We start from the raw sequence: 15,357 nt of genomic DNA on the forward strand, positions 1-15,357 counted from the left end.
CTTGGAAGCCTTGAGCTGCAGCTTCGCCCCTCCAACCAGGAACCCCACCAAAATTTCCCCCGTCCAGGCTTTGCCGTAGGTCACTTTAACTTCACAATAGACTTCGGTGTAGGTTTTGGGGAGCACGCCCAGGCGACGTATTTCCTTTCTTCCATTGCGTTATTTTCTACGGCCGGACATCGTCTGAGACAGTTGCAGGCAAACTGTCCCTCAGCATCCTTCTTTGATCTGTACATCAGTCCTCGATACTACATACCACTTTACGAATCCCGATTATCCATCTCGATCAGTCACCGTTTCCAAAAATGTCTGACCTCGCGAGCCGTATTACGAAGCCTGATGAGGCGCCAAAGAAGGTTGATTGGGCTGAGTCTGTCGAGGCAGACGAGAACAAGCAGCAGGCGGAAGCTGAAGCTGCTGCTGGTGCTGCTGAGACCCAGGTTGACGGTGCTGTTGAAGAGCTCGGTGGCTCTGGTCTGCATGAACCTGAATGGGATGTCGAAGTCTCTCTCAGCGAACTCCAGGCAAACGAAGCAACTCCTTTCCACTCTGCTACACAATGGCAAGACATGGGACTGTAAGTATCGGTTGATCATACCACCTGAACCGAGTGTTTACTGACCGTTCCCCCTCAAAAGATCGGAGGACCTTCTCAAGGGTCTTCTGGCCCTCAAGTTTCTGAAACCCTCGAAAGTCCAGGGGAAATCTCTTCCTCTGATGCTTAGCGATCCTCCGAGAAATATGATGGCCCAATCTCAATCTGGTACTGGAAAGACGGCGGCGTTTGTTACTGCCATTCTATCGCGTGTCGACTTTACCAAGCCGGATCAGCCTCAAGCTCTTGCCTTGGCCCCCAGTCGAGAATTGGCTCGTCAGATTGAAGGTGTTGTAAACGCTATTGGTCGCTTTATTGAACCTCTCAAGGTTGCTGCGGCTATCCCTGGAGCTCTGCCTCGCGACCAGCCGGTTCGATCTGCCGTTATTGTTGGTACCCCTGGTACTGTCCAGGACGTCATCAAACGAAGGCAGCTAGATGTTTCTCAACTCAAGGTTCTCGTCTTGGACGAAGCCGACAACATGCTGGATCAGCAAGGAATGGGTGACCAGTGCCTGAGAGTGAAGAAGTAAGTCTACTTTACACAAAAAAAAAAAAAAAAAAAAAAAAAACCAATGGGGCGAAGAAGATAGCTAACCCTTGAATGTAGCATGCTACCAAAGTCTGTGCAAATCCTGCTCTTCTCAGCCACTTTCCCCGACAAAGTCGGTTCATACGCCATGAAGTTTGCGCCCAATGCCCATTCTCTCAAGCTGCAGCGAAGCGAGCTTACCGTCAAGGGCATTTCACAAATGTTCATCGACTGCGCGGACGACAACATCAAGTACGACGTTCTTTGCAAGCTCTACGGTCTGATGACTATTGGACAGTCGGTCATTTTCGTCAAGGTATGCTGCACATGAAATTTCGAGACGGACTTGGAGCAAATTTTCTGATATCAAAATAGACCCGTGAAAGCGCCAACGAGATCCAGAGACGTATGGTGGCTGATGGGCACAAAGTATCTGCTCTGCACGCTGCGTTTGATGGTAACGAGAGAGACGAGCTGCTGAGTAAATTCCGACAAGGCGAGAACAAGGTTCTCATCACCACTAATGTCCTTGCCCGTGGTATTGACGTGTCTACCGTGTCCATGGTCATCAACTACGATATCCCTATGAAAGGCCGAGGCGATAGTGAGCCCGACGCCGAGACTTATCTCCACCGTATTGGCCGAACTGGACGTTTTGGACGTGTTGGTGTCAGTATCAGCTTCGTCTACGATAAGAAGAGCTACGATGCCCTCCTCGGCATTGCCAACACATACGGCATTGATCTTGTACGCCTTGATACCGATGACTGGGATGAGGCGGAAGAGCGAGTCAAGGAAGTCATCAAGAAGAACAGAGCTCAGGCTGCTTATGCCCCGAGCGCTACGGATAACGCCAAGGCATCCTAGAAAGATGGTTTTGACTCATGGATGACGATGTAATTTGGTGGAGGGCCTATGTTTATTGCTTTTCTCTTTTTCTTTGGTTTGGTGAGATTGCTACAGTTTCAACAAGTTCACAATGAATGGTACGATAATAAGGGGATTATACAAATGGATCTGTAGAATGTGGCACAATGAGATACCAAAAATTCACACCTTGCAAGACGATATGAAATTACGAGATTCGTAGACATTTGGCCGCTTTCGTGATCGTCCCTTTGTATCTACGTATTTACCACGGTGACGAGTAGAACAAGCCAACTCCAACGCGTAATCTTCTGGGTATTTCGCAGCTGATCACCACCACTCAGTAATCAGAGGTCATCAGTGGTGATTCAAAAGTTTCACTGAGACTGGCATGGCTCATGCAACTCAAAGTGGATATCGGCTTGTAAAAGGTGCATGAAAGACTGCCAAGCTGCGTAGCAGCAGCATTGTAACGGAACCCGCGGTTCATGGATCCGTCTCTCATCTTTTTCGGCACATGACTGACTCTCACAAGCCAAAAGATACTACAGTACGGAGTGCTAACTCGGTGGCGAAAAGGAACTCTGTGTGTTTCTTTCCGCTGATTTTTTTTTTTTCACAAAGAATTTCGTTTGCCGCAGCGCTTTCTGCGGCCTTTTTTTTTTTTCTTAAACCCCCCCCATGTCAGGCTAACACTACAACGGAGGAGGTTGGAGACACCCGTAATCGGAAGATATCTGGTGGTTGGAGAGTGCTTCTTTAGCCTGGCCGACCACCTCTTTTTTTTTCGACCATTCTTCTCCGGGGTGGCTCACAATATGCAGTGCTAATATAGATGCATGCATACCGGATGTATGTCTGCATGTACAGAACTTACTCGCACGCGAATGAGAAGATTCAGAGCGTAGATACACGTGAAGAGTGTTGGGAGGGGTTGGCTGATGGTACCACCATGGGCGCTGGACTCTGTAGGATGTGAGGGGCTTGGGCTTACAAGAGGGCTGGACATTATGCACGCAATTAAGTCAGTGGTCGGAGGAGATGCTACTCTGCAGTTGTGAATCAGACGCTGGCGGCGTACAGGTGAGCAAACCGGATATCTGATGCATGGCTAGCTGTACGAGTAAGCAGCATATTGGTGTCTCTGGCGGACTTGAAGCTGTTAGTGCTTCGATGCCGTACCATAGCTCGCTCGCCATCACCGACAAAATAGAGCTGCCTAGGTATTTTCTCCTCATCACGGCCAGGATCCACCATTATGTCACTGCAGCGCCAAGAGTGAAGAAATCAAGGACAACAACAAAAACAACAGCAAGCCGCAGACGACCACAGAAAGGAAACCCCGCCAGAAATCTACGCGGTGAAGCATCTCACGTGTGGTTCCCAAAACTACATCGAGGATTGGCGCTACAGCTAACCCCCACTCTTTTCTCTCTTCTCTCCCGTCCAGCCACCGCACACCGCCAACTACTAGACACCACTAATCTTGCTCGCATTTCCCGTTATTGGCACGCCTTGCATGATAGCGCAGTTCTGGTTGAAACAGATTCGACAAGGTAAGGAAACAAAGAGGAAAGAGGCAAAGGCCAGGTGGAAGCAACAGTCTGCTTTCCTGGTGAGGTCGGTGGCAATAATTGCGATGGATGGTTTTTGATCCCCACGCCGTGTGCTTGTAATAACTGTCGGCTGATAGGTATTTTTGAGCAGCACCGTCGACAAGATCCCCAGCCGCCATATTTTCCTTGAGAATTTCTCCCGCGGAACAATCCCTGTCAAGTGTCGGCTGTGGCTCCATCGCCGTAGCACTGGTTAGCCAAAAAAGAACCAGCCTCTCCGAGAGTGGCAGCCATACGAGTAGCTCGAGGTGGCTTAACGGTTAGTTTGTGGTGCGATTTTATTTTCCCCCCTATATGCGTCGAGAGAATAAGGGACCCCTTCTGCAAGTCATGCCATGTCCCCAAGCAAGTCATCTACTATGCTCGCCATAGGAGATGAAGAGATTTGATCCAGCAAGGAACCGTCCTCAGGTAATTGCCGCAATTGCTCAGCCGATAGATTCCGGGGTCGAGCTGCATGAGAACGACCGCGGGGCATCAAGAGGCGAGCCACGTAGCACGCCGGGGGAGAGAAACCAGTCACAACATGCATGTTCATCCAGCCAGCCTTCGCGGACGCATCCTCAGGCGCTAGGTCTTTTCGTGGTGGGCGCTCGTTGATATCGCTCAGAAAGCTGGAGCCACTCGGCCCACAGCTAGCCAGCTCATCTGGCCGCCTGCTCATGATTGCATCTTGCCTGTGTGTCTGATTTGCCCGGCGCGGCCCAATCCCACTTTTCGTTGGTTGATCATGCATGTTCCAATGCTGTTGCGTCGGGCAGCTTTCCTGTCAGCCCGTGCGGGTTCAAGTCATGTCTCAACCCGCAAATGCGGCCGGCTGGCGACAAGGCCGCTTGCTGAGCCCAATCGTAGTGCAGTGCGGCGGGCGAAATCACCTTCTTCTCCAATTGGGTCTTCGCCTGATGCTATCAGGTCGTGGTGTGGATATTGATCTTTGGAGCAAGGGGGGGTCTGGGTCGGAACTGTGCTTTCTGGATTTGCTAGGCTCCGCATCGTCAATCTTCTGTGGTTCGCTTGTGATCGGTCATGGGTGTTTTTTTTCTGACATGGGACGTGCCTTTTTTTTTTTTTTTTTTTTTTTTTTTTTTTTTTTTTTTTTGTATGGGCCCATGCAGCTCGAGGAAACAAGGCTCCAAGTGGTGTCATCTCAGAAGACTTTACTGACTCCCACCTGTTCGCAGGCTTTTAGAGAGGGAAAAAAAACCACCTCCTGCATCGTACATTCAAACTAAACGTTTGAATCCCGTCATCAACCCTATCCAATAGGCTGCTGCGTTCGCTTTAGCAGCCACAAACAGTCGTGTCCTGAAGCGTCAAGGCCCAAGAGACCGGCTGTTTCGTTATTGGCGTCTTCCACCTGCATTGCCGGATAACTTCATCGCAGTGCAGCTTGTATGGAGGTCGATAATCAAGCCGTGCTCTCAGAGGTCGAGAGGGCACAGGATGTATGAGTGCCGCCCAAGAAGTTGAATACTATCCAGTTGGGGCTAACAGATAATTTTTTCAATATGCAGCATTTCGAACAGAATGACTCCGAGCTTGGTTCAAAATTGTCATTAGACAACAAAGGTAGCTAGCAACAATTCTACAGGGCATTGATCTAACAACATCCAATGCTAATGCTCGAACAGAGACCGAAACCTCTCAAGATGCGGGTGCCGAAGATCACCCAGAGGCCGAGGTAGAGGGAGACGCTGCGGCCGAACCGACTTCTTCTAAGAGCAAGAAGAAGAAAAAGAAGAAGAAGAACAAGAGCGAGAGCCAAATTACCTCACCCATTGAGTCCGCCGACAGCATCGCCGCTGTTGACATCAAGGCTGAGGGAGGCGAAACAGTCGAGGCGGCGGAGCAAGACAGAACAGTTACCCCTCCTCCAGAGGAATCGAATCTGGTAGTCGAAGACGAGGCCAAGAAGGATAAGAAGAAGAAAAAGAAGAAGAAGAAGAATGGCCCCAAGAATTCCGAAACAGATGTGACCTCTGATGGCGGTCTTGACCCTGCCCAGCCCCCATCACCTCCGGACACAGACGAGGCGCGAGGCGACGATGAGGCCACGCCAGCAGTGGAAGAGGAGGCCGTGACTGCGGCTCCCGAATCCGAGGCTGCTCTTGAAACCGTGAAGGAGGAGAGCTCTGCTGATGTTGAGCAGTCCAATGACGCTGTTTCCGTTCCCGAAGAAGCCAAGGCTGTTGAAGATGAGGCTAAACCCGCCGACGAAGCTGCCGTTGCCTCTGAAGAGCCTGAGCACGTGGAACCAGAACCAGAAGTCACCAAGGAACACGAGCACGAGCATGAACAGGAGCAGACACACCAGGAGGAGCACGACCACGCTCAAGAGGAGGCTGAGCCTGTCAAGGAGTCAGAATCTGTGCCTGCTGTGCATGAAGATGCCCCTGTTGAAGAGTCTCATGATGCTGCTGAGGCACACGATGAGAAGCCTATCGAAGAGGCTGCTCACACAGAAGATACCCAAGCACCAGTGACAGTTGAGGAACCCGCTGAGCACCAGGAGGAACCCGCTGAGCACAAGGAAGAGCACGATGAGCACCAGGAAGAGCACGCCGAACACCAGGAGGAGCCTGCTGAGCACAAGGAGGAGCCTGCTGAGCACAAGGAGGAGCCTGCTGAGCACAAGGAGGAGCCTGTTGAGCACAAGGAAGAGCACACTGAGCATCAAGAGGAGCCCGCTGAGCATCAAGAAGAGCACAAGGAAGAGCATATCGAACATCAGGAGGAGCCTGTCGAGCACAAGGAAGAGCACACTGAGCACCAAGACGAGCACAAGGAGGTTCCTGAACCAGTTGAACCCGACAACAACGAGGTAGAGCATCACTCGGAAGAGGAAAAGCATGTCGAGGAGGCGAATATCTCTGATAAGCCTGCGGAAGAAGAGAAACTCGACACCGAAAAGGACACCGCTGAATCTGAGATCAAGGAGGAGTCGGTTGTTGAGCCTGCGATTGAAGCTGAAGAGACTGCCGAAGTCTCTGAAGAACATGTCACCGAAACAGCTACCAAAGACGCACTAGCTGCTGAGCTTGTTGAAAAAGCTAAGAATTCACTTGTAGAGGACGCTGCTACTCCTGAAGAGGAGAAAGCACTGGAGACTACCGAAACCGAGGTCAAGCACGATGACTCTGAGAAGCATGAAGAGCTTGCCGCTGAACACGAACCCGTAGTTGAGGAGGCTGAAACCAAGGCTGAGGAAGCCCATGAAGAAGCTCCCAAGGAGGAAATCATCGAAGAAACTCCTAGAGACAACGTGACTGAGTCTCATGTGTCTGCCGAAGAAGCTCATCACGAGGAGGCCAAGGTCGAAGAGGCTGAGCCTGTTGCTGAGCCCGAGACCGGCTCGGAAGTGAAGGCTGCTGATGAAAACAACGAGGAAGTTGGTAAAGAAGAGACTCACGAAGAGCATGTCGAAGTTCAGGAGAGCGAGCCTGTTGTTGATACCCATGAAGAGCAAAAGGATGAGGTTGTTGCCGAGGCCGAAACTACTCATGAGCCAGAGGCGACACATTCTGAAGTAGAGCACACCTCTCACGAAGAAATTCCTGCCGAGGATTCTGTGGTGTCCGAGGAACGTTCTGTCCCCGCTGAAGATGTCACCGAGTCGGAGGTCTCCAAGCACGAGTCAGAGGTTGCTCAGACCACTCACTCCGAGATCGAGGCAGCTGCCGAAGATGCTACTGAAAGCACCGAGGCTAAGCCCGACGTTACTGAGGTTGCATCGGAAGTCTCAGAGGTGAAGCCTGAAACCACTGAGAGTGAATCTACTCACGATGAGCACATTACGGCCGCTGAGACCGAAAGTGACATCCACAAGGATGTTGCCGAGCCTGAAACTGTCGTCAAATCCGATACTGCTGCTGATTCTGAGGTTGCTATTGAGTCTGAGCCCGTTGCTCAGCACGAATCCGCCGTTGGATCCGAGCTTGTTGCCGAGTCTGAGGCTGCTGCTGATTCTGAGGTTGCTGCTAAATCCGAAGTTACTACCGATTCTGAGCCTGTTGCTCAACACGAAACTGCTGCTGAGTCTGAGGTTGCCACCGAATCTGAAGTTGCTGCTAAATCCGAAGTCACCAACGATTCCGAGCCTGTTGCTCAACACGAGACCGCTGTTGAGTCTGAAATTGCTACTGAATCTGAGGTTGCTGCTGAGTCCGAGGTTGCTGCTAAATCCGAAGTTGCTACCGATTTTGAACCTGTTGCTCAACACGAAACCGCTGTTGAGTCCGAGGTTGCTACTGAATCCGAAGTTGCCGCTGAGCCAGAGGTCGCTGCTAACGTTACGGACTCTGAAGTCGCTACTGAATCCGAAGTTGCCGCTGAGCCAGAGGTCGCTGCTAACGTTACGGACTCTGAAGTCGCTACTGAGTCTGAGGTTGCCGCTGAGCCAGAGATCACTGCTAACGTTACGGAGTCTGAGGTTGCTACTGAATCTGAGGCTGCTGCTGAGCGTGAAATTGCCGCAGAGAAGGAGCTTTCTCACGATGCAACCCCTGCTGAATCTGCTCTTGAAGAGGCTCAGCACTTGGATGAAGTGGTCGAAGTCATTGCTCCTGCTGAAGCTGAGAAGGCCATCGACCCCGAGACCCTTCACGAGGCCGACAAGGAGGAGACATCAGAGATCCAAGCTACTTCTGAGCTAACTGAAGACTCCAAGGCCTCTCATGTTGAGGAAGCTGTGGCTGAAGCTGACAAGGAGGTAGAAGCCAAGCTTGAAGAGTCGCACACTCCGGTTCCTGTGGCTGAGGAGACTTCTGTTCATGAAACTCCCGTCGTCCCAGCAGAGGAACCTGCGGTGGTCGAACCGGAGGCAACGCCTGCCGTTGTAGAAGTTGAAAAGGCAATTGTGCCAGAGCCAGTGGAAGAGGTCAAGCAGCCATTGGCTGCTGAGGTGGAAGCACCCACAACTAGAGAGGAGGAGGTCAAGGACACTGTGGTAGAGAGAGTTAGGAAAGGTGAGGAGCAGCATTCATTACATGATACCCCTGTTGATATTTCGGGACGGTTTGGTGACTCCACATCGGGTGAGGAGTCGAAGGACCACGGCGTTTTGGAGTTACATTCGGAAGACATTTCGGAAATTCAGAGTCAGTCCTTGGGAGAGGAGCAGAAAGTAGATCTCAAGCGAGATGAGCTTGAACGGGCTGAAACCCCGGCTGTGGAGGTGCCTGTTGTTTCTACCAAACCTGATGTGGAGGCCGTCTCAGAGCCATTGATTTCTCAAAAGGAAGATGCTGAGACAACATTACCAGATGAGGAGGAGTCGGACAAGGTTGCTCTCATTGCTGGCGCAGCTGCAGTTGCCACGGCTGCTACTGCCGCCGTGGCGACCGCTGCCGTCATTCACCAGGAGCCTGTTGTTGCTCCTGAAGCGCCCAAGTCTGAGAACAAAACCCCTGAGCCAGAAGAGTCACATAGAGAGATTGCCCCCGAAGTGACGAAGCCTACTGAGGAGCCTGTTGCCGCTCGAGAGGCTGAACCGGCAGTTGTTGCCGAGACAGCTGAGCCTTCGACGTCTAAAGCGCCAGTTGCTGCAAAGTCCACTCCGGAAACCTCGTCACAACGACCAACCAACGAGGTGGACACTACCAAAGCAGTAATAGTCATGGACCCCGAACAGGCAAGTAAAGAGATCACGAAAAGGGCGGAGCCTATTCAAGAGAACACAAACTTACAGGATGTAGCCCAAGTCGAGTATTCTGGAGGCGCTTACAATTTGGCTATTGGCGCCCTTCGTGTGGCTGCGCACCCAGTTCTTCGGCGGGAAGAAGACGGACGAATAAGTGCATACACCATGCCCGGATTGAGCCCTAGCATCGACAGGGAAGTGCTTGATGGGCCTCCGTTTGCAACAGTGGTCGCTCAATCCGAAGATGGAGACCGGGCGGAAGTTATGACGAAGAGAGAAATAATGCCATCACATGAATTGGATCGAACTATGATCCCCTTAGAAATCGCTGCCGCAACTAGCCACGTGCCCCCTTTACGATACCCTGCTCGCAACGCCGACGGTCAATACCTCCCGAAATGGATGAATCTGGTCTCTCCCGTTGATTATGATCGAATGGTTCAAGATACTCCGCCTCCGCTGTCTCTTTCCGTGTTATTGGATGATGAGTTCAAAGTGCCGACTCCTGCTGCTGTGGTTCCCGATAAGGCAATGACTGTGACTGACAGGCGGAGGGCTCGAATGCTGCGTCACAAGAAGATTCCACTTCATGAAGCTGATGATGACGCAGCTGCAGCTGCTGTGGCCACCAACACCACTGCAGAGGCATTGAGACCTGTTGCCGGTCCTTCGATTGCCGGCCTCCGCAGCGGCGGGGCCCATCCTCATCTGGGACATCAGATGATGTTGGATTCGGAGGAACTTCAATCTCTAGCCGTCCCTACTACACGCAGGAGTATTAGTGATGTTGAGGAGGATCTTCATAAAACCATTGCTGACATTTTCACAGAGGATAGATCAAAGGGTTACATCTCGTCGAGCAGTGACCGTGACCGAGATCGAGAAAGACGCCACAAGTACCGTCATTCTCGCCATTCTTCTCATTCTAGCAGAAATCGTGGTGAGGAAGAGGGCAGAGAATATAGAGAGAACAGAGAGAGTAAACGCCGCTCACACGAATCTCAGGGGTCAAACTACCGTCGTTCTACCCAGGACAATGGTGGTTCAAGGCCTGGATCTGGGTCATCTAAGCTGGACACCCCGCCTCGGACTCCTCGACGACGCCATAGCGGAGTTGTCGGCGAAGCTCCTGTACCTTCAAGCCGGAGATACAAAATCCCTGATGAGCAGGAAGCTCAGGAACAACGTGAGCAACGTGAGCAACGCAGAGCGCAGCGCCGTGCTGCTCGGCAACCTGAGCGTTACGACATGAACGAGGTACAGCAAACAGGGCGTGAGATGTACGAAGGGCACGAACGATATGATCGGCCTGAACGACATAGCGAGCGCCGCGAAAGAGGTGAACACCGTGACCGTCGTGAACGCTCGGATCGCCGTGAACTTTCAGCTCGCCATGAACGTGCTGAGCGCCCAGAGCGTATGGAGCGTCCAGAACGTGTCGAGCGTTTGGAACATGCTGAACGGCCAGAGCGTGCTGAACGCCAAGAACGTGCCGAACAACCAGAACGCGCTGAACGCCAAGAGCGTGTCGAATATCAAGATCGAGTTGAACGACAAGAACGTGCCGAGCGACTAGAACGCGCTGATCGGCAAGAGCGTGTTGAACGACAAGAACGCGCTGAGCGCTCAGATCATGCTGAACGCTCAGATCGTGCTGAACGCTCAGATCGCCCGGAACGCACTCGGCGCTCGGAGCGCATTGAACGTTCTGAGCAGCTTGAGCGACCCGAACCACCTCAGCTGCTCGATGATCGTGACTTACAAGACGACGGCTATGACCGCTCTGAGAAATACGAACGACGTGAGCGACAGCGCCATGAGCGTCGAGAACGCCGCGAACGCGAACGCCGAGATCGTGAACTCTACGAAAAGCCTGTTGAGCCTCAGACTGAGAAATTCCCAGCTACCGACGATAGCCAAGAAATGCCATCAGAGCCTACCTTTGCAGCTACACTTGCATCTGCACCTACAGAGCGCAAGGGCAAAGAGGTGGGATTCGACCTGCCACCAGAAGAGATCAAGCGCCATCGTAGCCGCTCCTTTCGCCAGCGTGCCAATAACTCTCATTACTCCCGAGATGACTTCTTGCGGCGGTCGCAATCTCCTGAGAAAGACTCTGGAGTCCCCGCTCCTGAAAAGAGATTTTTCGAAATGAAGAATGCCCAGGGGGTTGTTCGCAGATCATCGTCGCCACCGCTTCCAGACAAGTCTATCTACGTACCAATACGGGAGTCTTCACTTCCAGAAGGAGCGAGGCCCAGAACACGAGACCGGGATGTTCACCGACCTCGTGAGCGTCGGTTATCCGAGGCCACCTACGATAGACCTCGCGCAAGTCGGACCGAACACCTTCCTAGGCAATCAGCGCCACTGGACGAAGGTGACGATTCTGCTCGACGAGCCCGCAATGAACGCAGGCGTCAGAGAGATGCCAGAGAGGCTAGAGAGCAAGAGAAGAAGTCTGGAGGATTCAGGGGCGTCTTTAAGAGACTGTTTAATTGATGGGTAGAGAAATGGGGCATATGACAGAAGCAGCAGCGATGGATTAAAGGGGATGATTTGTTGAAATGATCTAATGAATTATGTGTGAATGGCCTGTTTATTCTTCTTCATGACTACCACCTGGCCATTAGGCTGGTTTATGATAGCTACGTTCGATTACGGTTAAAATGAACTATATTGATTCTGGGACACTATGAAGTGGGGCGCGATGTTTTCTTTGAATTGACTGGAATACCAGAATTCCTTCTGCTTCCAGCCTTCTATTGTATTGACTTTTAACTCTTGGCCCTACAACGAGTAACACTGGCGGCAGGTGTATGTAAGTCGTTCAGGAGGCCAGGAGGCTACCAACCTGCGACGTCACGTGATGGCTCATCGCAAGGCGACCCGGTCCATTCGGAGCCTCGGCGCTACTTGATCCGCTCCAGCCCTAATTCGGCAGTTTGGCCCCATTTCGAGCAGCCCACCAAAAAATTTCGCGAGGGAGCAGAAGCGCATTAGCATTCAACTCCAGCAAAAAAAAAAATTCATATCCAAAAAGGCGCAGGATTCGATCTCTTTGCGTTCTTCACGTCCACTCACAAAGACTCCACCGATCTCAACAATGGCTCCCATCACTGTATGTATTGCTTGGAATGACATTTGAAAAAGTCGCTTTGCTGTAGGCGGACATGATTTCCCCCTCCTCATTCTTGTCTTGGATTTAGATGGAAGATTGAGGGATGGGAATCGCCGCCGTCGAAAAAAAAAAACAGTAGGCTGATTGAGAATGTCATGAATATAGAAGAAGTCGGGCAAGGCCCAGAAGCAGACCAAGAAGGTGAGTAACCAATCCAAACGGATTTCATCCTCCCCCCCTGACGGAAGGATGCTAATAATTCCTGCTCTTATAGTTCATCATCAACGCTACCCAGCCTGCCAGCGACAAGATCTTCGACGTCTCCGCCTTCGAGAAGTTCCTCCAGGACCACATCAAGGTTGACGGCCGCACCAACAACCTGGGTGACAACATTGTCATCTCCTCCTCTGCTGACGGCAAGGTCGAGATTGTTGCCCACAACGAGCTCTCTGGCCGCTACCTCAAGTACCTGTACGTGGATAATCTATATCAAACCTCTTTTGCACATGGGACATGTCACTAACGCTTTTGTAAACAGGACCAAGAAGTTCCTCAAGAAGCAGCAGCTCCGTGACTGGCTCCGTGTCGTCTCCACCTCCCGCGGTGTTTACGAGCTCAAGTTCTTCAACGTCGTCAACGACGAGGCTGATGAGGATGACGAGTAAATGGTTTTCTTCTCTGATAACTGGGATAACAAAAGAAAGCCATTTTGGGAAAATGATGGAATGAGCTATGGGAAAACTTGGGATAATTTGAACGGCAATCTGGAAAATGTTCTTTTCTGATGGGAAAGATTATATATACTCACGTGCGGGCTTGTGAAAAAAGCCTGTCGCCAGCGTGTGGGTGCTGATGGATTTTTCCCAAGTCGTGGAATAAACTGACCGGCCATTTCGAGTGGACCTACATTAAACACTTTTGCTTGCCCCCCCTTTTAACATTGCTATGTGATGATTTCAATCGTCGTTTCCAATTGTCATCAATCGGGGTGCCGGTGTAAACTATCAAATGTGATGTCTATGGATACATGTATATATGTTCATATGCAATCATTCATGAGTTGCAAGACGTTACGTAAACGAGGTATCATCAATGCCAAGTCAAAGGGGCATCAAGTAGGTATATATATACATGTCAAAAGGCAAACAGCCTCTCCCCTCTCACGCTTCACGGCAAAGTCCTCATGACACCCTCAAAAGCCACCAACGCCATCGCATTAGCCGGGAATGCCCTCAAAAAGCACGGCAAGAATCCCCTCCAGTACCCCCTCCACCCAGACTCGCGATACACCGTCACCGCAGCATCGCGCCACCTGGGGAAGCGCCGCTCGCCATCGCCCAGCCCGCCGCCAAGGGGATCCGTCATGATGCGCTGCTTGACCAGATCGCTCGGGTAGCTCGTCAGCCAAAAGACCTGCGCGCTCAGGCCGCCGGCCCAGAAGTTGATGGCCGGGTTGCTCAGGCCCGTGTTGTTGCGCAGGGCCCGCGACAGCACGTCGTAGCTGCCCCACCAGAAGAAGAAGAAGCCCCGGAAGAGCAGCGTGGCGGACAGGCCGTGGTAGACGCCGCGCACGCCGTGGTGGCCGTAGATCTTGCGCACGCAGTCGAGCGGCCCCGAGTACAGGCGCTCGGCCTTGCGCGCGGCGTACTGGATCTGCAGCCGCGCCTTGATGTGCTCCACGGGCGCGGCGATGAAGCTGACGGTCGCGCCGGCCATGATGCCCGCGATGCCGTGTCCGACCGGCGGCAGATACGACGGCCCTGATGATGCCGAGGCAGATCCAGATGTCCGTCCTGCGCCCAATGACTTGAGCGATGACGACAGGCTTCCAAGCCCGAATCCAGATCCAGATCCAGCCCCTGGCGTCCACGAATCCGCATGAAAGACATGCTGCGCCATGAGTCGCCTGTAGACATTTAAAGATCCCAGCATCACCGAGTCCATGAACATCCACCCGACCAAAGGCGGCGTGGCGCCCTTGTACAGGCCCGTCACGCCCTCATTGCGGATGGTCTGCAGCACGCATTGGAGAGGGCCGCTGAAGCGCGAGGCCTGAGTTGTTTGAAGCCGGACTTTGACAGTGTCGAAAGGATGGCCGACTGGTAAAGCATTGAAACGAGTTAGTAACAAGTCATCATCAACGTAAAAAAAGCTGAGAACCAGCCGACGCTCATTGCTGATGCGTATAGAGGCTACTCTCTCAACCAAAAAAAGACAGAAAGAAAATTCCGTATTCTGTTATACACAGAACAGAACAAAAACAACATACCCGTCAGCTTTGCAATCCCGCTAAACACTCCCGCCACGAATCCCTTGTAATCGCGCCTGGCCGATGTCGCTGGCTTCTTCTCTCCAGCAACCACCTCCACCGGACTCGACGCCAGCCCCGTCGAGGTCCCAGAAGCAGCCGTCGCCTCTGCCATTTGCAGCAGGGAAATTAAGATGCAGACGCTTCACTCCAGCGCTTATGAATTGAAATCAAGAAAGAAAAGAAAGGGAAGAAAAAAGACAGAAAAAAAAAAGAGGGAGGGTGAGAAATTCACATGTGTAAGAGCAAAAAAAAGGCCCTAAGTTGAGGCGACAAGGTCAGCTAGGCGATTACCTATTATTCAGAAAAAAATGGGAAACGCTCACCCCCTTGCAGAACGGCTCTTTAAATAGAAAAATTGCTCGCAGTTCACCCAAATGCTTAATAAAAGACAAGAATTGATACTGCTTCCGCCGCAATGCAGTAGATCAAACATGCGATGAGCATGAGATGCTCTTGTTAAAAATCAAAGAATAAGAAAGAAAGTGGGGTGGGAAAAGATCCCCCCATCCGCAAAGCAATTCTTCTGCTGGGACATTATCCGACTTGCTACGGTATTTAGCGGCCGCCACAGACATCCTACCGGCTGCAGATCAGTAAGATGGTACAAGTGCATGTGCAGTAATACCGGTGTAGAAGGAAGGGAGATACAAACGAAACTCATGATTGGTCTGCGAATC

The 15,357-nt window shown here is 51.8% G+C and overlaps 6 protein-coding genes across 6 annotated transcripts; 3 read left to right on the plus strand and 3 right to left on the minus strand.

Moving 5' to 3' along the window:
* The first annotated feature begins 42 nt into the window (after nt 1-42).
* On the plus strand, nt 43-2,198 carry TrAtP1_006798 (uncharacterized protein). Its single transcript, XM_014082376.2, has 4 exons — nt 43-577; nt 639-1,124; nt 1,206-1,443; nt 1,503-2,198. Exons 1-4 carry the CDS (start codon nt 306-308, stop codon nt 1,992-1,994), a joined length of 1,488 nt encoding a protein of 495 aa, XP_013937851.1. The 5' UTR covers nt 43-305; the 3' UTR covers nt 1,995-2,198.
* A 1,276-nt stretch (nt 2,199-3,474) lies between these two features.
* Nucleotides 3,475-3,789, minus strand: TrAtP1_006799 (uncharacterized protein; the record flags this gene model as incomplete). Its single annotated transcript, XM_066113271.1, has 1 exon — nt 3,475-3,789. The coding sequence occupies one exon, from the start codon at nt 3,787-3,789 to the stop codon at nt 3,475-3,477; it is 315 nt and encodes a 104-aa protein (XP_065969357.1).
* Nucleotides 3,790-4,399: 610 nt separating this feature from the next.
* TrAtP1_006800 (uncharacterized protein) lies at nt 4,400-4,973 on the minus strand (the record flags this gene model as incomplete). Its single annotated transcript, XM_066113272.1, has 2 exons — nt 4,400-4,509; nt 4,907-4,973. The coding sequence occupies 2 exons, from the start codon at nt 4,971-4,973 to the stop codon at nt 4,400-4,402; spliced, it is 177 nt and encodes a 58-aa protein (XP_065969358.1).
* On the plus strand, nt 4,703-11,938 carry TrAtP1_006801 (uncharacterized protein). Its single transcript, XM_066113273.1, has 5 exons — nt 4,703-5,055; nt 5,125-5,179; nt 5,242-8,574; nt 8,872-9,239; nt 9,304-11,938. Exons 1-5 carry the CDS (start codon nt 5,005-5,007, stop codon nt 9,400-9,402), a joined length of 3,906 nt encoding a protein of 1,301 aa, XP_065969359.1. The 5' UTR covers nt 4,703-5,004; the 3' UTR covers nt 9,403-11,938.
* Nucleotides 11,939-12,354: 416 nt separating this feature from the next.
* Nucleotides 12,355-13,034, plus strand: TrAtP1_006802 (60S ribosomal protein eL22; the record flags this gene model as incomplete). The annotated part of the gene is made up of 4 exons (XM_014082373.2): nt 12,355-12,369; nt 12,535-12,570; nt 12,644-12,840; nt 12,908-13,034. The coding sequence occupies 4 exons, from the start codon at nt 12,355-12,357 to the stop codon at nt 13,032-13,034; spliced, it is 375 nt and encodes a 124-aa protein (XP_013937848.1).
* Nucleotides 13,035-13,298: 264 nt separating this feature from the next.
* On the minus strand, nt 13,299-15,144 carry TrAtP1_006803 (uncharacterized protein). Its single transcript, XM_014082372.2, has 3 exons — nt 15,004-15,144; nt 14,639-14,936; nt 13,299-14,468 (listed from the first exon to the last, which is right to left on the minus strand). The coding sequence occupies exons 2-3, from the start codon at nt 14,790-14,792 to the stop codon at nt 13,537-13,539; spliced, it is 1,086 nt and encodes a 361-aa protein (XP_013937847.1). The 5' UTR covers nt 14,793-14,936; nt 15,004-15,144; the 3' UTR covers nt 13,299-13,536.
* Between the last annotated feature and the right edge of the window lie 213 nt (nt 15,145-15,357).

This window comes from Trichoderma atroviride, chromosome 3 (assembly GCF_020647795.1).
Source record: "Trichoderma atroviride chromosome 3, complete sequence".
NCBI classification, from domain to species: Eukaryota; Fungi; Ascomycota; class Sordariomycetes; order Hypocreales; family Hypocreaceae; genus Trichoderma; species Trichoderma atroviride.